At 38.1% G+C, this 23,531-nt stretch overlaps 1 protein-coding gene across 9 annotated transcripts in view; it reads left to right on the forward strand.

Moving 5' to 3' along the window:
• INPP4A (inositol polyphosphate-4-phosphatase type I A) overlaps window positions 1–23,531 on the forward strand; it is a 110,335-nt gene that overhangs the window by 64,178 nt on the left and 22,626 nt on the right. For 5 of the 9 annotated variants that reach the window (XM_030952598.1, XM_030952513.1, XM_030952678.1 and 2 more), the window contains 16 exons: window positions 791–1,009; window positions 1,829–1,873; window positions 3,306–3,424; window positions 3,540–3,656; window positions 4,648–4,727; window positions 5,111–5,264; window positions 6,154–6,244; window positions 6,913–7,060; window positions 9,907–10,037; window positions 10,401–10,505; window positions 11,290–11,398; window positions 13,028–13,045; window positions 15,577–15,760; window positions 17,209–17,427; window positions 18,566–18,836; window positions 21,587–21,619. In XM_030952598.1, the coding sequence (XP_030808458.1) occupies window positions 904–1,009; window positions 1,829–1,873; window positions 3,306–3,424; window positions 3,540–3,656; window positions 4,648–4,727; window positions 5,111–5,264; window positions 6,154–6,244; window positions 6,913–7,060; window positions 9,907–10,037; window positions 10,401–10,505; window positions 11,290–11,398; window positions 13,028–13,045; window positions 15,577–15,760; window positions 17,209–17,427; window positions 18,566–18,836; window positions 21,587–21,619 (1,930 nt within the window). In that variant the 5' untranslated portion in view covers window positions 791–903. The remainder of the gene's footprint in view (window positions 1–790; window positions 1,010–1,828; window positions 1,874–3,305; window positions 3,425–3,539; window positions 3,657–4,647; window positions 4,728–5,110; window positions 5,265–6,153; window positions 6,245–6,912; window positions 7,061–9,906; window positions 10,038–10,400; window positions 10,506–11,289; window positions 11,399–13,027; window positions 13,046–15,576; window positions 15,761–17,208; window positions 17,428–18,565; window positions 18,837–21,586; window positions 21,620–23,531) is intronic. The other 4 variants (XM_030952939.1, XM_030953103.1, XM_030953011.1 and 1 more) reach the window with 4 other exon arrangements.

Consider the following 23,531-nt stretch of genomic DNA (forward strand, 5'->3'; position numbering starts at 1 on the left):
AAAGTTCCGTAACTGCAGTGCTAGCACGGTTGATTAAAGGAACATTCACATTTAAAATCATAACCAAATTTTCTGTAGGCTTTCTTTCCTGCTGGAATTTTCACTTCATAGACATTGTGAGGGGAAGGACTGTCATGGATGTCCGTAGTCCAAAAAAGTATAGGTTGGAGGAAAAGCACAAATGCTGCCATCTGCCACATCAGCAGGCATCGCTTTTTGCTTTTTCTTTCCACCACCATCCCAGAATTTCAACCTCTCTCTGGCCCAGTAGGCTTTATTTATAGTTTTCATTATCCCTTTCTCATGGCAGTAGAGCCTAGAACAGCACAGTGTGCTGACACTGACAACATTTCCTGCCCTTTTGTTCTGCACCCCACCAACTTGTTGTCACTTTGTCATTATCCCTTGTGCTTCCTCTGCAGACAGAGGCCCCATCTGACAAATTTACTTGTGCTCCCCAGGGAGTAGAAACCAGGAAACTTCATTAAGGATGGTTTAATCACTTAGACAAAGGAGAAGAGCAGCTGGTTTGTTAACGTGTCTCTCTCAAGCCCCATACTTTGACAGAAAAGCTTTCTTGCATGTGGTCCAGTTTTCAACAATTTGCTGTAAAATGCTGCAGATGTAGAGTTCATGCAAATGGAATTACTATGTATTGGATCTGCCTTGAGCATTTTATTTGAATGACCTGAGATGATTTTATGGCAGTAAGTTTGCTGCTGTTGAAAATAACAGTAGCTGATAGTGGCCTAAAATTTTGGTGTATGTTTTTGCTTGCTCTGTTGCTTAGCATGGTAATGTTAGAGGAATAGCAATTGGATACAACCTGCTGCACTCTGCTACTCTGTGAGACAAACATCAGTAAAGCCAAGCAGCCAGAAGAGAAGGGCTCTTCATGAGAAAATGACAGCAAGAGAACACAGCCCCCGCCATGGTGCCAAGTCCCGCACTGTGCAGAGGGCCTCCACCATTGATGTCACCTCTGACATGGTTGGCCTTTCTCTAACAGGTTTGTACCTTCCTGGCAGCTACTGCTCTGTTGCTGCTTCTTCCAGAATCTGCCTTGTGCTAATGTTGGTTTTTTTCTTTTAATTGCTCAAAGATTTAGATCTGTCTGGTTATCTGGAGATAATGAGATAAAGGAATTATGCTAAAAAATTTCTAAAAATTTTGAATTTGCTACTTTTAAAATAAACAAAACATTTAAATCAGAGGGGGATTAAAAAATTGAGTTAGATTTTGTGTAGTTATGTTTGTCACTCAAAAATAAGCAATGGGGAGAAAATAACAAAATAATATCACAGTCTAGGAAGAGTCTTGGCAACCTCCTTGTTTGACATTGTATAAAATTTTCAAGAGAGTTTAGGGAGCTGAGGCTTGTCTCTCTTATCTTTTATGATTATTAAATTAGGATTCTAACCCTCAGAGGCTTGCTTTCATTAGTGAGAGAGACAGGTACTTTTAAATTTTGTCCTACTAACTACCACAGATTTAATAATTTGGAGTTAGTAGTGGCTCAGGCTTTATTCCTGCTGTTTTCTATTGAGATTAAGTATTTACTATTCCCATATTGCATATAATCTCATATGGGTTTACATATTTTAATATGTTTTATAAACTGAGATCATCCCAGGTTTTCCAAATAATTATTAGATACCAAGGATTACCAGATAAATGTTTTAGATACCAGTCATGGCTCACTGAATTAAAGAAAAATATTTTTTGTATAAGATGTAATTTCTTTCTCTGTGTGATTGCAACTTCAGGAAAGAATTCACATGACAGTGATGTGAATTGGCTAATCTTGTGGTAATTTTCTGTTTTACAGGAAACATTCAGGATCCAGATGAGCCAATTTTAGAGTTCAGTTTAGGTAGGCTTAGTGATTTTCATGCTAGTTTTGATAATGCATGCTGTTGAATATGTGTGGGGTTTTGTAAGTGTTGATTTTGAAGTGCATTTCATATAGTAAGGTTTGCAACTTTGCTCTGATTTTTATGGAGATGTGGTACAGTTTTTGTGCTCCCTGTACAGTATCTTTTGATAAGCAGCCAGCAGTTTCATTTTGTGGAGTTTCTAAAAAAAAACAACTGTAATTAAAACATCGGTCTTACAAAATTTTTAATGTTTACCATGTGAGTATTATTATTATTAAATGTTTACTTTGTTTATGTTAAGATGCAGTGAAACTCCCTTCACTGTCAGTTAATCAGCAGTTCAGGTCTTCAAGCAAGCAGGAGATTTGCTGGAAACACCATTTTAGGGCAGAATGTTTTCTAAGAATTGTGAATTACATCTAACTTCTTTCCTGGGGCTTTTGCTGTCAAGTGACAACAAGATGCAGAAGTGACCTGAATTATGAGATGGTTGAATTTGGACAAGAAGCTTGTGCATTGACTCACCTCACTTGAAGAATAAGTGAAAAATATTTTCTCATGAAAATTCAGTCCACATTTTAATAGTGGACTATTATTTGAAAAGTTATGCTCTTAACAGTAGGTTAATGAAAAATTAGAAAATTTTCTCAGTTGTGTGTAATTGTGTTATGAATAATAATCTTAACAAGCATTCTCAGAGCTGAATAAGGTATTTCAATTCTTTTCAGATAAATTAAAAATACCTAGAATTACAAAGCTGTTTAGCTAAATTTCAGAATTAACTTCCTGCATGTAGCTGAAGCAGAGTTAGACCACACTGTAGCTACCTGTATCTAGCCAGATAGAATTTGGCTCTGAAGTTTAATGTAATTGTGTAGAGTCACTTGTGGAAATTTTTGGAAATTGTTTCCTACTCACCATAGTCCTTTTCCCAGCAGTTAAACTCACAGTAACATTTTAGAGGAAATAAATTGCTGTCATCTTACAATTACAAGCTGGTTTTCCTCAGTAGTGCTGCTTGATCAATGTTCAGGCACCTCTGTTGGTTGTCCCTGGGCAAATGCCATTTGATAATGGGCTTAATGGAGCGTGACTTCAAATCAAATGCAGCCAGGTCATGAGATTCCCAGGGGAAAACCTGCATGTGGGCTCTTAGGATGAGCTTGCCAAGGGGTGGATAGGCATGTATTAGAAGAGAACAAGTTTAAATTGCAGCTCTAGAGCTTGGAGCCAGACTGAGCAGATTGCATGTTTACTGTTTGTGTGCGCAAAGTTGGGTGATGTCTATAGTGTGCTGATAGAATGAATATGAAGCCCTTTGTGGTTTGATTGCTCAGAATGTATAATGTGGTTTTATAAAAATGTAGTCTTACAGCAGTATGAAAAAGATCCTGCATCTAAATTTCTTTATCTATTGCATACCTAAAGCTTGCAGTGAGCTGCTAACTCCATCGCTAGATCGAAAACCAAATAGTTTTGTAGCAGTGAGTGTAACTACGCCTCCCCAGGCATTCTGGACGAAGCATGCACAGACAGAAATTATTGAGGTGAGTGCTCAGGTACTTCTAGATTAGATTTAAAATCAAAGCTAGCGCAGGAATAATTTCTTCCCTAACAAATATCACCTTACATTAACTTTTGGCTTTTTGTTTATGATTACAGGGAACAAGTAATCCTATCTTTCTAAGCAGCATTGCCTTTTTCCAAGACTCTCTTATCAATCAAATGACACAAATCAAACTCTCCGTGTATGACGTCAAAGATAGATCTCAGGGAACAGTAAGTTTGCTTTATTCTGTTGCCTGCCCAGTCAGTGGAGCAAGGAAATGAGAGGCAAAGAGATAAAATTAGTAACTTCTGTGGAAGAAAACAAAGGGATAGCAGCACTGATCATACAGAAAGCAAGATGGGTAGGGAAAGGAGGAACAAATGAGATTGGCTTGGCAGAGTGAAAAGCATTGCCAGTTTTCTCAAATAAGACTTGTCTGCAGCATCTTTGGCAATCATGGATTTAAATAAAAAAGGTCCTGTCATTTGTGCTCTTACATTGTGGGCATTTTTAGTGAACTAGATAATGAATAGGCTCTAACATCCCTAACTGGGGCTTCTGGCCTGTGCCAAAATGCCAGAATGAAACGTTCCTTTGGAACAGAACGCCTAAATTCTGAGAATCACTGAGACATTAGATTTTGCTCAGGGGTAAGGTTTGCTCCTTTACTGAAAAAAAAATTTCACTGTCAGCACTCCCATGTTGCTACTTGGATTTTTGGACAATACAAGCTGTTTATTTTCCCACTGTTGTCCAGAGTACTGTTTCAGGCCCCATGTGTCTGCTCTTCCATGGCTTCCTCAGAGCTGTCCCTGTCTGTTCAGTGCTTCATGGAGAAGCTCTAGGGAAAAATGAATACCTCCAGAGGAAGTAAATTTTTCAGGAGGAGACAAATTTGGGTCAAGGATGCAGCCTGAGCCCTGTTCAGTCATTGCTTTCAGTGTTCCTGAATTGCTTGGCCTAAGCTCATATGTTCTGAGGTGCCTTCACGTATATCCTAGAGAAACAAAAATGCATATTGTCCTCCAGTAGGAGATAAACTTCTATAAATTATCAAATATATTAAATTTTAAGATATTTTAATTAATTATGTATGCCATATTTAGTTATGGTTTTGATCTTGGCCTTCTATGCATAATTGTATTTTGCACTTCAGTGCTGTGGTCAAAGCCTTTGCTCACTGTAAAGGTAAATAAAATTCTGGAACTCATCTTCTTTCAGATGTATTTGTTGGGTTCTGGGACATTCACTGTAAAGGATCTTCTTCAGGAGAAGTACCACAGGTTGCACATAACACTAAGGTTTGTAATATTTTCCTTCTTTTAACTGTTAATTCTTCTAAACATGCTTAAGATGAGATGAAAACTTCTTATGTCATAAGTTGAAATGGACTTAATTAAACTCCCTTGTTTTGATATCAAGTATATTCTGATTATCAAAATGTGTGAATGCATGCATTTCTTCTCATTGTCATGTTACCCTGAAATGTATAAGCTGAGCACAGAGCACTGCCTAGGCTGCCTTCATTCCATGCAGCATCCTTGTGGAATAAGGGCAATGTTCTCCTGCTGGACTAACCCATTATAAAATGATTCCAAATGAAGCTGAAAAGCTTCCTGTTTAAAATGTTCTTGAAGTTTGAAGATTAATAGCCTTTTATAAGTGTTTCCTTGTTGATGAACAGGTCCTCCTCCAAAAAAATCTCAACGCAGAGTATTTGTTGCAGGTCGGCTGAAAGTGATCGTGTTGGTAACATCACAGTTATTGGATGGCAGATGGAGGAAAAATCTGACCAAAGGCCTCCAGTGACAAGGTCACCTGATACAATTAATGGAAGGGTGAGTTTGAGCATTGGACCAAATTCAGAAGAATGCAGATTTATTGCCAGCATCTAAATAAGCTATGTTGACATCTGCCATCAACTTTGCTGTCCATCTTGATATTTAGTAGTGCTTTACATTTTCAAAATATTGTAAGGAGCATCACCTAATGGTGATGAAGCCATTTTGAGATTTGCAAAGCTCTTGGTGCTCATGTGCGGGGTTAAAAGTCTTGGGAAAAATATTTTAATTTAAAATGATTAAGCTTTAGTATCAAGTATTTATGGTCTTCATTGGAAGAGGCTTCTGGTACTGTTCATTGGTGCCTTTGGTGCATGGATAACCAGTTTCAGAGACATGTGGTATTTTATTTCACATTGTGGGTTGGAAGGTACCATTCAGCAAAACTGTAATGAAGATGCTAGGGAATTCCTAGAATTGTTTGAGAGCAATGTTTGCAGTACTCTCTCAGCCTAGACATATATTTAATTCTGTAAAGCTTGTGTTTTGAGTATCTTGGTGATCATTGCACTCTTATATGTGTATTATATTCACAGTGTGCATTAGAATCCCTTTTTATCCTCCAGATCTGTTTGTGCTTATTGATGCAGTACCTGCAAGGACTCTGGAGCTTTGCTAGCATAAGTAATTGAAAGGCTGGATGAAAATTTTTGTGGCATTTTGAACTGTGCAGTAGAAGTAAATAGGAATGCTTAGGATTTATTATTCCAGCCTGCAATATTTTTTATCCACAGTAGAAATATTTGAAATATTTATTTAAAGCATGTGTGGAGTTGAATATTTCTTTGAAGTCTTTCTGATAGGTCATCACTGCCTATTGTTTGGGCACTGAGGTTTCATTCTTTACAGTTTCTGATTTTTCTTGGGGTTTTTTTTTTTTGTTCAGACTGTGTTGCCAGTTGATGAAAGTTTAACAGAATCCCTAGGAATCAGATCCAAATATGCTTCATTGCGGAAGGATGCACTACTGAAATCTGGTAAGCTGCCCTGGGCTGTAACAAGTAAGCTTTAGGTATCAATACAAGCTAATCTTCCCTGTGTGCCTGTGGCCCCAGGGCATTTCAGCAGATGTTTCATTTGAATAGGAACAGGCTGCTGATTGAGCAGTCCTTTGAGGGTCATACCAGAATAAATCATTTTATCATATGCACTATTCTGTATTGTAAAAACAGCAGAAGCAAACTCTTGCCATTAGATTGACTGTAATATAACATTTTCCATGCAATTTCATAGTCTATTCCTAAACAATTGTTGCAGGGTGAGGAGAGGGTCAGAGGAAAGGAAATTGCTTTACAAAAAGAATCTTGAAGTTAGTTTTCCAGCAAATGATTGCGTGAGAGGAATATGCACAGTTCATAGACCAAAAAAAAGGGCATTTTAAAAGGTGAATATGTATTTAATTTAACTTCTTTAGCAGTGTAGTAAGTAATTTGGAGTGGAGGCTTTTCCTGCAAGCACTTGAAGATTGGCCATTGCAGAATGACCATGCTTGTAAAAGGTAGACTGATGCCTGCTTCAACCAGATCTTTACAGCAGGGTGTTTCAGCATGTTAGTGAACTGAAGCCATTTACTTTAAGAAAGAAGAGACTTTGTACACTTTTAAGTCAAACCCTGGGCTTAAATGACATGGATTTTATTCTTTAGTGTTTGGTGGTGCCATTTGTCGAATGTATCGTTTCCCAACCACTGATGGAAACCACTTGAGAATCTTGGAGCAGATGGCAGAGAGCATCCTGTCACTGCACATCCCTAGACAATTTGTGAAACTGCTTCTAGAGGAAGATGCAGCAAGGTGAGTTTTAGGATGGTTTACATGTGCAGTAATACAGCAGTGATGTGGCTCTTACTGAGTTACAAAAGCATAAATAGAGCTGTGTTAATGCACTGACTACTCAGTGAGGTAAGAAATGGCTTTGAGAGTCAGAAGAGTAGTTTTGAATGGAAAACAAAACAGAATAAAAGCAAGTAATGAAATGCTGTAGTACAGTAATGACATGGCCCCATTTTAAGAGGTGGGAAGGAGAAGGAAATCTGTTAAGCATTTTGTAGGTTTAGTCTGAATTTGCTTTTTTTTGAAGCAATTAACTTTCTTCCAGGCAACATATTCCTTTATGAGTGTTTCTTCCCTACATTTGGTTTGCAAATCTAATGTTTTATGTACTCTTTGTAAAAGCCAAGATTGGAATGTTAAAGCATTTTAGCTGTGTTTTTGAGTATTGGGCTTTTATTTTGACTGTATTTGAATCCAATCCTATAGACCTTAACTAAGTCTGACCTTAATTAAAACTAACTGATGTTCTCATTATTGTGCGTTAGGACATTTCAATTCCTTTGGGATATTGTGAAATAAAATAATGGGTTAATCCATTCATTGTAGGTGTTTTCATATTTTAGGAAAATGACAAACTCTCACAGGAAGAAGGCAGAGACTTTTTGTAATGCATGGGAAAATTAATTGACTTTCTGAACTTTCTGATGTTATGTTTTTAGTGGTGTGTGCTTAGATTCTAGAAATTGAATGCTGTATCTTGTTCAGCTATCGTGCTACAACCTTGGTGGAGCAGGCTAGGGTTATGCCATTGCACATTTAGTCATGAGGTATTTGTTTTCTATTTTGCATCTTTGTTTCTCTACAGCTTTCCTCACAGTAGGTTTAAAAGCACCTATTCATTATTAGATACAACCATAATAATAATAAAGAGTTGGGAAGCTTATCCATAAGATGCCATGTATGATGGATGTAGGTTAAGGACTTGAAGATAAGGAGAATTCAGGGTGAATGAGCAAAAAGATGTGTCTCTTTCAGTAAGACTGTAGACAGTGAAGTTAGAGGCCTTGGCCATGAAATGTGACTGTTCAGAGGCTCTTGCTAAAATCATGCAGAGATTGGTGGATGCCTGTTGTAAACAGGTACAGGTTAATAACAGCCCAGGTGATTGTTAGTATGACCTTGTATATGTCCACTGGGTGGTGGTGTGGCTCAGAGGTAAATAGACCTTTGTGTAATTACTGAGAAAGGCTCTCTTGTCTCTGTTCAGTTGAGGTGACCCTCAATAATGTGCACAATGACACTTTGTATTCATAGAGTCACTCAAATTTGACCAAGTGCTCTGTTCTCCATTCTCAGTGCTGCAGCCCAGAGGAATGACAGACAGCTACACAAGCACAGCTGTTTCTGTCTTCACATCCTGGTGACTTTTTAAATGTCCTTGGATAATCACAACTACTGTCTCTTAGATAAAACTCTTCTGGGCCAGAGCCCTTTGAAAGGAAACATCTACTAGGGGGTGTGACATTTTGACTGCCTCATTATTTATGGCATCCATATTCCTTGCTGTCTTGGCTCTAAGGGGCAAACAAGTAAACTTGAAGTGGTAAGCTGTGAATTTATTTCAGGAAGACCAGGGCTCAGATGCTAGTTTTGAGCAGGGAGTTTGATGAGGTAATCATAATAATGTCTTATGCAGAAGGCAAGTTTTGTGATGAAACTGGAAGTGTCTTTGTCTAGGTCACTGATAAATACACTTTATGCTGTTGCCTGTTAGCAAATCAATCTGATGTTTTTCTTGGAAATTTAGTTCTTTTTGATAATATCCAAAGTACTGTGGAGTGGAAATTGCTCTGTGAAATGTCTTAAATTATACACAGACAATTGGTTAAAACTATGGAATTAGGAATATTGAGAGAATTGCAAAAAGAACTACTGGATCCTTTTGACAGATGATTGTTCTACCGTTTCTGGGGTAACATGCCATTGAATTGTGTCTGGTGTTGACTTGTTTATTTTTCCCCTTTCTTCCTTTATTCCAAATACTACACTAATCCAAGAAGAGGGGAATACAAATGTGACATGAAATACACTGAGTATTTTCTCAGCAGCACTGCTGGGGAACAGTATGTAACACAGGATTGCCATGTGTGACTGGAAACCTGGCAGTCAGGGTACAAGAGAAAAGCCAGGGGTTTTCCTGTTCATATGTCCAGTCCTCCTTTATTCTACCCTGACTGCCCAAAATCCTGGACCTCAGATGAAGGTTTTGTTGGCTCATCTTCAGTCTCTCCAAACCCTTAATGCTTAATGCTTACAGTCTCTCCAAATCCTTAATACACTTCTTAGGCTTTCCCTGGCCTTGCGAACTGTTGTGTACCTACCTTACTAGTGAATATACTCCTTGTACCTAACATCAGATAGGTGCTAATATCCCACCTAACCTCTGTCACAGTTCTTAATTAGTTTAAGAGCCACCACAGTTTAGTAAAGTGTCCTTAAAAGGTCCTCATTGTTCCAAGTCACCTGACACGATGACAGTTCCCATCATTTACCAATCCTCATATAGTTGGAGAGCTCCTGCAGAAAGGCGGGAAGTTCAGCTTATGATCAACACCTGAGGCTCCTGGGGGGAGTACATTGTATTCTGCCTGTGAGGAGTATTGCTCAGCCTGTGCTCTGAGATGTGCTTGGGATGTGTGTTTGGAAGCTTTTCTAGTCTGGTGAGTAGCTCAGACATGGTAAATTGAGAGTGTGTCAGCTAAGGATGGTATTTTGTTGATAAGATGTGAAGCTCATTTTTGGTCAAGTGGACTATGAACATAAACACCTCTCTTTCCCTCCCTCCCCATTTTATTTTTCCCCCCCAGGGTTTGTGAACTAGAAGAATTGGGAGAACTGTCTCCTTGTTGGGAAAGCCTTCGTCGACAAATAGTTACACAGTACCAAACAATTATTTTAACTTACCAGGAAAATCTGACTGACTTGCACCAGTATAAAGGTGATTTTTTTTATAAAAATATGATTCTTCTCTACCAGGATTCTTAGTGCTTCTCTGAAATCGGGAGCCCAGAATGTTTTATGATGAGTAAACAATGCTATTATATTTTTTATCTTTATTAATAATTATTGTGAGTTTGCTAATTACCTGGGAATATTTGTCCATTCTGTTCATTCTCTTATCTTACTCTGAAAGTAGAGGACAAGCTTGAACAGTAACAGAAAAATTTTGGTTTGTTTTTTCTTTTTAATTTTCTCTGATTTACTTTCAGCACATAGCAAATGATGAATAAAGCTTCTTGAATGTTTTAGCATAGGCACAAGGAGAAGGGTTTTATGCTTACTTTTTTCTTGCATTTCTCAGGTCCTTCATTTAAAGCCAGTAGCTTGAAAGCTGATAAAAAGCTGGAGTTTGTTCCTACAAATTTACATATACAGAGGATGAGAGTCCAGGATGATGGAGGATCAGGTACAAGTTTCTCTTTCTTCACTGATCTTCCTACTTTTCTCTCCACTTTTTTTTATTTCCATCATCAACCATGCAGCCAAGTTTTTACAAACTATTGTAGTAGGGCTACTTGGCATTTTTGCAACACCTTCTATTCTCAGATTCCAAATCTTTTTACAAAAGAAGAGACAGAAGTATAATTATTGCTGTTCTACAGGTGGCAAAACTAGGTTCTGGAGTTAACTGAACTCTAGGTGGCACAAGTTAGCCTCTGTACTAGGGTTGGGTTAAGCTGCTGTGTCCCTTCCAGACATTCTGAATTGTAGTAGAATAAAAAAGGTTCTGACTGTTGTTTCTTGTTAAGCTTGTGTGCTTTTTCTCCAGAATCAATGTGTATGGTTATGGAAAATCACATTTTTCACATCAAGCTTCTTTCATCATAAATAACCTGGGCTTTCCCTTCTTTTAGCAGTAATTCCCTGTGACTAGGGACACACACTTGTGTCCATGTGAGGGATTCCAGTAATGGCAGGCTTTGTATATGGACCAGTGTTCAATACTTCTTTTTCACAGTCCATCTTCTAGATTAAGAAACAAAGGACCTGCATTCACATATGGGTCTTTCAGATGAAAAAGTGTTTGATGGATTTCCAGGGCCTCTAGAACAACTCAGTTTTCCATATCTTTCAAACCATGGCAAAGTTTTCCAGAAATTACTTTCAGAGAAGTTTTTGAGCTTACACAATTTTTTGTCCATGTTAAAGATGGCAGGTTTTCATTTGTAAGTCCTTTTTGTCCATCCCAGATCAGAACTACGACATAGTCACCATAGGAGCACCAGCAGCTCATTGTCAAGGCTTTAAATCAGGTGGCTTGAGGAAAAAGCTGCATAAATTTGAAGAGGCAAAGAAACAGTAAGTAGAAATACTATTGTATCAGCTATTATTGTGCCTTTTCCTCCTGGTCCATGCTCAGTTATTTGGAAAATCATTTCATTCTATTTTTATTTCATTCAATAGTACTACTATACAATATTTTGTATTGAATATTTTTCTGTGCATTTTTTTTCCAAAGGAGAGGGAAAACAGTTTCCTCCTTATATTACTGTATTTATTTATTTACTGACAGGCTCTTTCTAAGAGTCTTTTTATGAAAACTTTAATTTTTCTGAATACTTGTCAATTCATTTAATTTAGCTATTTTAGGTGTTGGGTTTGGGTTCTGCCCAATTGTGGGTCAGAACATTTGCTGAACATCCTCAGCTGCACTACATCATGCTTCAACCCATTATTTTCAGGAGACTTTCACCCCTCTCATAGCTTCCAGGTCCTGTTGCTGAGCTCTCTTTAGTAGGAACCTGCTACGCCTGATTAGTAAATTCCTTGTTGACAGAATGGATTTAGTTCTGAAACTATTGCTGGAGGCTTTCCTGCATTGCCTAATGTTTATGCTTAGACTGGCCTTCTGAATGTGGCCTCTGCCCTTCAGGCAGGATACTTCACCCCCATGGTTCTGTCTGCAGGGACTGCCCAGTGACTTCTGTGGAAGTGTGGATATGTGAGCTGTAGGAATTGCAGAAGCTGGGAAGGTCACATTTGCTAACATGGCACCCACTCCAGCTCCCAGAGAAGGGAGAGTGCTGCAGGGTCTGCATTGCTTCTGCTACTGTATGGGGCATTTAAGACACAAGAGCAGCAGGACAAGGAGTTGTTGTAGTCAGGGAAAAGGAGACCTTGATAATGCCCTTCCAAAGAAAGGATTAGTAGGATTTGGAGCTGATAAGACAAGGGAATGATGTGGGAATCAACTGCAGAATTAATTTTGGCAGTAGAGAAATGAATAGCAGCATCAGTGAATGTCAGTCAGATATGTACTGATAAACAGATTGGTGCAAAAACGTCTAGTGTAACTACTCAGGCTGACAGAGTGCACTAGGATAGGACTAGAGGAAACTGTAAAATTGAGGAACACTGGTATGCCAGGCTCACCCTTTCTGTTCTTTTGATACCACTATTGCTCTTTGAAATAACCTCCTTCTGTCAGCGTAGCGGCTGAAGTGGTTCTTGCTCCTGCAGTAGCTAATTTCCCATGTGGATTTGTTCTTTTTCCCCTCACCCAATAATTAAGTTGATTGGAGAGTTTAATTTCTGTCCAGTACTTTTCCTCTAAGCTTTTCAGAACTGTTCCTTCTGGGTCCATGAAAACTGCAGGTTCAACATTTGAAGAACAACTTCCATTTTAAATACATCTGTGTTCTCAAAAAGCCAGTATAGTAGAACTGAGATCCATCTCCTCAGTTTCACTGTTACATTGAGTTCCTCCTTCTTTCATTGGCATAACTGTGCTTGGTGCATTTACAGCATTTCCCCAGATCAACTCATGGTCATCTGGCAATCTGTGTTTTTTTGCTTACAACTTCACATACCCACCTTATTGAAAAAATGACTCAAATAAGTTATTTCCCCAGTCATACTTTGTTTTGTTTCTGCTTTTGGTATTTGCTAACAATCTGCTAATTTTATTTTGGTTTTTTGTTTTTGTAGCAGTTATGAGGAGTGTTGGTGAGTTTTCTGTTTCTGAGAGTTCTATAGAGGGTTTCTGTTCTCTGGGTTGTTTTATTTTCCTTTTGTTTGGCAAAGATCTGGTGTGTTTTAAAGTGTGCAGGGCTTTTTAATGTCATGCATCATGGCATCCCTAATTGTGCTCTAAGTAATTGTAGCTGCTTTGTAGAACATGATGTGTGAATGAACTGCATTTCATCTGCAATGTTTGTTTGCAATGAACAGCTAATTTCCTGGCTCTCTCTGACCATAAGAAGTTAAAAAACTGAAAATCAGAACACAAGGATTTTATATATTTTCCTTTGTTATTTCCAATGAAAACTATCTGGAATGAGAAACTTTTCTACCAGTGATGGAAGATAATTAAGATAATTTTATGTATTTTAAAACCTTGATAGTGACAGATTTGGCATAGGGTATATTTTTGTAATCCATGTCTTTATTTAAACATTTTTCCATAATATTTTTTCTCATTTTGTGGTGTTCAGTGATATCAAAAGCAGACATTACTGGGTGGTTCAAAAATGCAGAAATTCTGCTCTAAATTACTCCTTTTAAGGTTGAATCCTTAATTCACTGAGAATTTAAGTCTGTGTTACAGTTTGCTGCTATAATACAATGAGAGCTGTTCATTTGAAAAAGCAATTGCAGGTTGGAAAGTAAGTATATGTGAACTTTACACCATAATTTTCCCCCCAGTCATTCTAGCAAATGTTTATGATTAAAAATGTAATAATTCTAAATCCAATCTCAATATGCTGCATGGCCTTTTCTGCCAACTATGTCTTTATGCATGTTAACCACACCGTCGTGGAAAGAAATTGCTCAGAGGAATTGTCACTAAGATCACCAGTCACTAGAAAGCACAAATCAAGTGCAGGGAAAGCTCTGAAAGCTGAGATTAATTTGCTGTATGGGATAGCAGTACTGGGGAGTGGTTGTTATCTGCCTCTCAAGTGGGTGAGCAGAGCACAAACAAGAAAACTCTTCCAGGAATCATTCTGAGTTACATCCTTTGATAACAAATCCCTCATCTTTCTTTCATAATGGAGCTCAGGCAGACACTGGCATTAGGCTTCTCCCTTGCCTTAATATCCATTAAGGGACAAGAATTGGAATTGTGGCATGATTTGGAAGTGTGCCCCACACAACCCTCGTGTCCTACTTCACAGATACGCTGCAGAAATGAACAGCATTGCTCTAAGGGTAGCAGAGGAGTTCTCACTCCTTGGAGGTCATGATCTGTGCGAAACAGTTCCTGAAAAAGAAACTCCTCTCCATGTAACCTCTCAGCGTGGCTGTCTCCATTTAACTGTGCTGAGATGGGTGCAAACAGTAGGTTCTTCTGTGCTGTCACTATACTGAAGCTATTAATGACTAAAAAAAATAATAAAATTAAGGTAATACACAATAGGTGTCTTGTCATGCTTGATGCCACGTTGAGAATGGACATCACGCTTGGCACAGCTGGAGATGATGTAAGGGCCTGGTATTTGGGTACCCTTTCTACTGGGAAGGAAGAACCCAGCTTTTTGCTTGACAGAAGCAGTAGTTGTCAGTCAGTTCCAAATAATTTACTAAGAGCACAACTTCAACTTTGAGTAATTTTCTAAGTTAAAAGGCAGCTTTTGTGAATGACTCTCAGGTGGGATCAAATTACCCTTTGGAAGTGCTATTCTTTCTCCAGCAGTTGTAGACCATCTGTCTTGGATTGGATGAGCAACTTCTATAGACATCTAAACTTAAAAGGGCATAATCTGTTCTTCACTGTCAAATAAGCAGTCTTAGTGTAGCTGCATTATCCCCCTATAAAGATATGTTTGTCCCTAGTTTAGTATTTTAAGTGTGTGTTAACAGAAACTACACAGGGACCCAGTGTCCTTGGATTAGCCTGAAGATGCATGTTGATTTTTTACATATCATAAAATTGCTTTTGCTGGTGTAACTTGATTCTGGTCTGCAATAGGGGAAATTATATACTTGCAGAAGGACTTTTTTGTTAATACAACAGTGTTTGCATTATGGATCTAGGTGGCATTTCTGTGTTAGAAGAAGCATAGACTTTCTTTTCATTATGTTAGTAGATATATGATATATAAAACATGTAGATATATGATATATAAAAGTAGATATATGATATATAAAACATGTTTGTAAGCAAGGCCTCAGTGAAGTATCTGTGTTGTAAGGAGAGGGAGAATGGAGCAAGATGTCTCTGCAAAAGGTGGTTTTGTATCTGATGGCAAAATCTGTGACCCACATTCTCCTCAGCAAAACTGTCCCTCTGATGTACAAACTCTGCCCACAGCCCCTTGGTATTAGGGATTTGTAAATCTGCATCTGAATACTTTTAGTAAAGGCAGAGAAGTCTCTAGCATCATGTTCCTGCTGTGCAATTGCCCACTGGACTTTCACTGTTGTTCATTAGTTTAGGTACATTTTTGTTGTCTGCCATTAATTCCCCAGCATGCCACTGTAATGTGTGTACCTCTAGTTTGCTTTCCCCCCTAAAACCAGTCTTTCTTTTTCAGCACTTCAACAGGTTCCCAGTCTATAATATACATCCCACAGGACATCGTTAGAGCAAAGGAAATTATTGCACAAATCAACACCCTGAAAACACAAGTCAGTTACTATGCAGAAAGGCTCTCAAGAGCTGCCAAGGATAGATCAGCTAATGGCCTTGAAAGAACACTTGCCATACTAGCAGATAAGGTAGGACAATAATTCATTTCCCTGCTGAAGCACAGTGTATTGCTTGTTCTGTCTGTACCTTTTGTAGGTTTTCTTGAAACATCTGTTTCACCTTTTTCAGTAGTGTGTTGTAACATGCACAGACCTAAACAAAAGATATATCAGCCTTTAAAAGCTCCTGGTTTTATTTATGTATCTCCTACTTTTGACACTCTTGCCTTTACCTCCTCTTGAAAGTGCAATGTCCTCGGATTCCCTCTATTCACTCATCACATTGCAGTAATGTGCATTCTTCACTTTCTTTTATATCCTTTTCTCCATAACCACCTGGGTTTTTTTAATGTTCTGAGTCATCTGTCAAGCAGCAGCAACAACTGTGTGAAAGTTAATGCAACAATTCTGTATTTTTCCACTGGTGAAATAAGGAATAATGGTGACATAACCTTTGCTTGAATTATAGTAATGTAAACAAGTTATTTCTCAATGTGTGCTAACAAAAAACAGACTGGACCCACAGCTGAACACAATCTTACTGGGGGGAAAAAGCCCAAATACAGTTTTACTGACCTCTTCTGTCCTTGAAGCAGATCTGAAGGCTCTAAATAGCAGTAGGGGCCAATCAGCTTGCTGTAAATGAATACAGTGTATTCTAAATGAATACAGTGTTTAATTGTTCTGTAGGATTTTCTACAACTGGATTATGTGTATATATAACATATTCATGTCTTGTTTGCTGTTATTTTAGTAGACACACAGGCCACATAATTTTCATATTCATATGGCTTACAGAAATCCTTTAATACAACACAGCTAAATAAGAGGGAACAAATTGCATTGATTAGTGGGTTATACCTTCAACCCTCCTCTAAAATATTTTTATGATTTCAGATAGGATGATTGGGGTGAAATCTGGTCCATCTGGTGTGGCAACTGTTGTGTGGGGTATAAAAATAATTTAATATAGAATATAGTGAGTTGGAAGGGACTAATGAGGATCATCCTGGTCCTGCCCTCCCAGACTCACACATGTGCCTGAGAGCATTGTCCAAACACTTCTTGAGCTCTGTCTTGGTGCTGTGAGCACATCCCTGGGGAGCCTGTTCCAGTGCTCAGACACTACACGTGTCTGTACATTGTTCTAAGTTTTCATCAAATGGAGAATAAAGTGCAAATAAAGATGAATTGCACATTCCTCAGTGAAATTTTCAACAATTACAAATCTAATATAATACTACAGACTTTGGAAATCTATCATTTGTGTTTTGGGATCCTATACTATTTTTTAAGGTCATTCTGTAAAAGTATTCTAAAGGCACGTTCAAGCAATAATTTCTTTTACAGAATACTGCTTCTTTTTTTTTCTTTCTTGAAAAAAATACAATATAAATTGTGTATGGAATAATGAAAAGTATAAATTGTCTATGGAATAATGAAAAGTTTTCAAAATGTAGGGCTTTATTGCTTTTTAGACCCGGCAACTTGTCACGGTTTGTGACTGCAAGCTGTTGGCAAATTCAATACATGGACTGAATGCTGCAAGGCCAGACTATATAGCTTCAAAAGCATCTCCAACCTCTGGAGAAGGGGAACAAGTGATGCTAAGGAATGATCAAGATACACTTGTGGCCAGATGGACAGGAAGAAATAGCCGATCTTCTCTGCAGGTGGACTGGCACGAAGAGGAATGGGTATGTTTGCATAGTGGAATGATGAATCCTTTGTTCTTTTTACTTTCTTTTTTAATAAGCTCTGTAGCTGCTCACCAGATTTGCATAGGATGAGTATGTAGGAGGTATTGGTCAGCTAGCAAAGATGTTGTCTCTATCCTGCAGGCAGTTACTCCTTGACATGGGAATACAAGCAGACTTTAATAGATATTTCTGGGTCTCCTAAACACTGGAAACTCTTAGAGGAGGTGCATAGCATTTTTAAGGTGAAGCCCAAGGGAAAGTAAATAGCTTTTCAAATGAAAAACTGACTACACTACAATGGGCTTTTGCACTTTCCCAAATAAAGTGTATTTTGTGGGTGCTAGCTATGCAATTTAGGCTTCCTCTTACAGAAATATTACCATAAACATTTAGAGCTTGCAGTCAATCACTGTTTTGATTATGAACAGCATTTTAAAATTGTTTGCATGGAGTATTTAAATGATTTTCCCTACCACACTGCCAATCAAAATGAGAATTGGACTGTGTAAATTCTGTCATTGTGTTAAATAAACAGAAGTTAACTAAATCTCTTAAATAGTCAAGATTAATTAAAGAAGTTATTAATATTGGTAAATACCAACTTTTAAAAGAGATTAAATTCATTTTGGAAATGGATCCTTGCTAGTTGTAATTATTTTGGCATACTTTGACTTACAGTTAAAGTCACAGTAATAAGATACAAATAAAGCTAATTCAGTATTTAGACATTACTATAATAAAGTAATTTTATCTGTTGTTCACTGAGTTACATAGAAAAAAAGATGTGTGATTGTATACAATTTTTATGTCAAACATGAATTTCAAGAGTAAACAATAGTGCCAGCTAGAAATTGGAATAATAGGGCGGGAAGAGGACATTGAAATTCTTTGGCAAGCTTACACAGAAAATAACTTTGCAATTTACCACATAAGTCATGTCACTAGATATTGTTGACATCCTGCTATATGTTATTTATGTACCCATAATTTGTGTGTGCACACATGCAACTACAATAGCCCAGAGGAAAGTTTGCAGAAAATTGTGACTAGAATCACAGGAGGAAATATATCACCAAGGATTTGTTACCCAACATCTCTTTTGGTTTTAAGCTGAGAAAGAAATTGTTTTTTTCAGGAGAAAGTTTGGTTGAATGTTGACAAAAGTCTGGAGTGTATCATACAGCGAGTGGACAAACTCCTCCAGAAGGAGCGCCTGCAGAGTGACAGCTGTGAGGACGTTTTCCAGTGTGACGTCAGCAGTACCAGTAAGAAAGGTAATCGGGACAGTCGTGCCTACTGGATAAATCCAGAAGATTTAAATGAGACCTCATCATCCTCACCACCTTCATCATCCTCACCACCATCTTCATCCACACCATCCTGTGCATGCCATTCTCTCAAGACAAGTGCGTATGCCAGACACTGCTTCTCACTGCTGCTCTCTTCCTGTGTGCTGGCATCATTCCTAAGCCTCCCCTACAGCCCTCCATGTGTTTTTAGCTCAGTGGTGGTGTTAAGCAGTGATGTCAGGCAGAAAGAGCTGTTGGTGTACTGGGAGCTGCTAAGCCCGTTACTTAGTTTGAAATTCTGGTTCCACTGAAATAAGTTCCAAATCCATTGATGACAGTGGCACTTGGTTTTCACTCTGCGTGTTTTAAGCTGGTAAAACAGTTGTATGGGTTATCACAGGACAGACACCACCTCTGCTCGCTTTCCTGTTGGCTTCAGCTTCTTTGCAGTGATCAAAGCTTATTACAGGTAAATAAAACATGAGAGAAGTGCAGGCACTACTAAAAAACTGATAGTCCCAGCTGGACTGCTATAGCATGGGAGAGGACCACAAGCAGCCCCATTAGATTGAGCTGAATGTAGATGAACCTAACAGAGTTCAAAGCAAATTTTAACCCAAATTGAGTGCTGAGGCACTCAATTATTTAGACTTCTTGTAGCTGGAATGTAGGAATTGGCAGTGGAAGTTCTTAGTTGAATAATCCATTCAAAATTTAGGCTCAAGTGGGTGCTGTATTGAACCCAGTGTAAAGTTGTGAGCCTGTGAATGAAATATATTCTTATCAGTTTAGACTGACAGTTTGGCAGCTGTGCATTAAATTTCAGAATTATTTTATTTACTTATGTACTTGACTTATTCTGACATTCTTTGCATGTAGTCACTCTGATTTGGCCACTTAATAGCATAGGTGGGCGAAGTGAAGCTCTAAAAAGACTGATCTGTGTTCTCATTTCCTTTGTCCTGTTCTGTCTTGTTTGATGGCCCTTGTCCCTTATGTGTGTCTGTGACTTCATGTCCATCACATTGTTAGTGTTGCAGTGGAAGGGAATGCCTTAAGAAAAAAAAGGCAAAAATAAAGTGAAAATAAATGTTAATGTATTTTTTGTGTAGCTTTGCATGTTACCTTATAGTTTATTTAGTATCTTAGACAACCATGTTTTTCTAGATTAGACTGACATTTTTGTGCATTATTAAAAAATAGGAGTGTAGGGTTTTGTTTCAGTAACCTTTGACTAAATTCCTTCTACTGGTTTGATACCTGTAAATGTTTTTGTTTGCTAGCTAGTTTACATGAAGTTTTATATGTATTTACATGTAAGTTTAATCAGTAACCTTCAATGCACATTCACATAAATGATTAAATATTGTGGATTTTTAATATTAAAAATTCACAGGAAAAATCTGTGTTGAGTGTTGTCAGAAGCTTTTCCCAAGAAAATTCGATGCTGAAAACACTTTAGAATAATATTTTCCTACCATTTCCAGTGATACTTTTAAATCTACTCTGGATCTTGACACTTATGCCACATAAAAGTGGAATTGGCTGTGTGACCCTATGGAAGATTTTTTTTAGTGCAAAGAATTTCTGTAACTTTTCCCTGCTGTCCCTCCAAAATAGGGAAAAAATCCTTCTGTTTAACTGACAGAACCTGGGGCATAATTGAAGGACAAGGAAAGTCCTTTCTCTAAGTTCAGAATCACAATATTTTTGATTTTGTGTATTGAAAGAATTAAAAGTTTTTCCAGTCAGTAATTCTGAGTTTTGAATAAATGAGCAGAGAGCAGACAGAAATTATTTTGAAAGCAATGTAAAACCAAGCCAAGCAAGATAGTTCCAGAGTTGGTAAGAGAGGGACAGTAAAATTTTATTGAAGGATCTCTCTAAAATGAATGTTTGTGAAAGAAAATACTGCCTGAAATAGTAGAAGGGAAACTTGAAAAAGACATTTTCAAACATACTTAGGTTATTGGCTTAGATATTCATTCCTAAAATCACATGGGGACATAAAGTTTCTTTAGTGAACATGATGGATTTTAATTTACTGAGAGATTTTTTCTGATTATCTAGCTGAGATGATTGTCCTGATGCACACTGTTGAATTTTATATTTTCTGTTGTTATGTTCAGATTTATAATTCATTGACTAGGGAATCTAGATATAAACAACAGAGTAGTTTAGCTTAGTAAACTACTTTTCATAAATGCAGGACTTGCTATAACAGGGTTTATGTTATTTTTTTTACTGTTAGAATTGACGTGTAGTATGTTTTCATCTGACAGCTTGATCCTCCCACTGAAGTGAGTATGGAATACTCACAGACTTCACTGGTGGGGTTTCAGCCCTTAATATACATTCTAATATTTCTGTTAATTATCTCAGAAATTGTGTAATGGAATTCTGACTAAGGTAGCAAAGTACTGGTTTCCTATTACTCTTACATTGTGGGTGCCTTAATGTCATTTTCTGTTAAGTGCCTTGAACTTACTGCTGGTCTTTTGCTCTTCTGTTCAGCAGCCTTACTGCCAGCTTAATCTGTAATTGCAGTAAACCAGTGGTTCTCAAATTGTGCCCTGTGGATCACTGGGGGTTGACAGTGCACTTGCTGGTAATCCACAGCCAGCCTCTGAGCTAGCAGCTACTGGCTTTCCTCCAGGTCCCCATCCAGGTGTTCTTCTGATCAGAACAATGGAGTGGAGGACACAGCCCATGCCCTCGATGCCTGGGAGCAACAGAGTATTTCTGCCTAGCTCCTCTTCACTCAGTGAAAATGTTTGAGAACCCTGGCTCTGAGCATTTGAGTTGCTTGTATTTAGACTGTGTTGCTGCTCCTTAATCATGCATGTTGCCCCTCCATTTCTGTGCAGATTGCAGCCCTACTCCGGAAGAATCTGCCCCAGGTATGTGCATTCATGGCTTCTGCTTCTTCTGAAAACTGCAGGGGTTTGTTCATACTTAACTGAACAAGTGCCTTGCTTTAAGATGGACCATTTTGAAATGGCAATGCTTTACAACACCACGTGAGTTACCTAAGCTGTTGAGCAGTTATTTCCTAAGAGTGCAGGGGGTATGTGGTCCTTTCACATGTCCAGATATGAGAGAGTGCGTGTCAAGGGCCTCTTTGATTTCTCCAGTTGATGTGTTTCAGCAAACTGATGTAGGTGACAATGGATTGAGGCCTGTTCCAAATGTCATTGAAGTCTGTGGGAGTCTAACATTTCAGACATGCCCTTTCACATGGGCTGTTGAGCTGATCTTTCTGAATGAGAAGTCAAGCAGAACATGGAGGAGTCAACAAAGCTGATGGAAAATCTCTGTTGTGGGTGCATATCGATGCAGGACGACTCCCAGCTGAGGAATAATGTGCAATGACTCCAGTGATTTCAGAAGGCTGAACAATTGCTTTATTAAGCTACACTATGTTATATTACATACTATACTATACTAAACTATACTATATTATACTCCAGAAAAAAACCCGTGACCCTTTCCAGACAGTCATAACATAGCTTTGACCTAATTGGTCAATCAATCCAAACACCCATCACCAGAGTCCAGTTAACAAATCCCTCTTTGGAAAACAATCTACATAACACATTTCACATGTTCCAAACAACAGATGCAGCAAGTGAAGATAAGAATTGTTTTTCTTGTTTTCTGAGCTTTCTCACTGCCTTCACCAGGAAAAATCCTGGGCAAGTTGTGCCTGCTGTTCTCTATGAAGAGAGCTGTGGCGACACGTGCACACCAAGGAGTACTGGGGATTGCAAGTCTCATGTTTCGGGATACAGAATTTAGGAGTCTCATCCCAGTGTTAACGTTCTTTTTTCTGTCCTTGTTCCTCTGTACTTAATATGAAGACTAAAATATCTTTTCAAGACCTTGGAGGACAGCTGTTTTAATAATATTTTTATTGCTCTGGAGAAGAGACCCTTAGGGCAAAAAAAGCAAGAACTTTTCCCACCTGACGTTACATCCTACAAACTTCATGTATTTGGTTCTCTTAATTAGACATTAATTTTTTATGAAATGGTCAGTAGTATATAGTCAGCAAAAGTTCACTGTGTGAACTCATTGGCCTTCCCAACAGCCCTGCCTTGTTCCAGCCTAATTTGAGACTGGGAGTGTAATTCATTTTATTCCTGTTTATTGTTAATAACAACTGCCATTGACTAAAAAAAAAAAAAAAAAAGAGCACAGGTGACACTTCTGTGAAGTAGGTAGCAAAAGTCATTTAGAACTTTGCAGACTGACAGGGGTTTGTTTTTTCATGGCCCGAATTTTAAACCAAGGGAATACACAGCACAGAGGATTTTTGCTCACTACCCCAGTTGAGTCCCTGTGTTCTGTGTGAATGTTGGAAGAAAAAAATCCATCTAATAATTGCATTATCTTTACCAGTGTACTTTGTGATTACCAAAGATAAACATATCTTTAAAATTAAGCGCTGTCAGACACACTACAGTTTTAAATCTTCACTGAGTTAGTAGCTATATACATGTATGTACATACAGTCAGGGAGATGATGATGTGCTGGAAGATATTTTCAGTTCTTGTTATTCTCATTTGCTTACAGAAATGCTCTTAAATGCAGTGAGAGAAACAGTGTTAGTTTCATCTGTATTTTGCTAAGTGTTCACAAGGCCATGTTATAGCATCTGACTAATTTTGAGATAAATATTTAATAGAATTTAAAAGACAAGCTGTGATTCCTTGCCTGTTCTTTTGATGTTTCCTGCTTTTTTCAAGGCAATGAAACAGAGTCAAACAACTTTCCCTTTGTGTAGTTTGTCAGGTTATGCATCTACCACA

The sequence above is a fragment of the Camarhynchus parvulus genome, chromosome 1 (genome assembly GCF_901933205.1).
Source record: "Camarhynchus parvulus chromosome 1, STF_HiC, whole genome shotgun sequence".
NCBI lineage: Eukaryota > Metazoa > Chordata > Aves > Passeriformes > Thraupidae > Camarhynchus > Camarhynchus parvulus.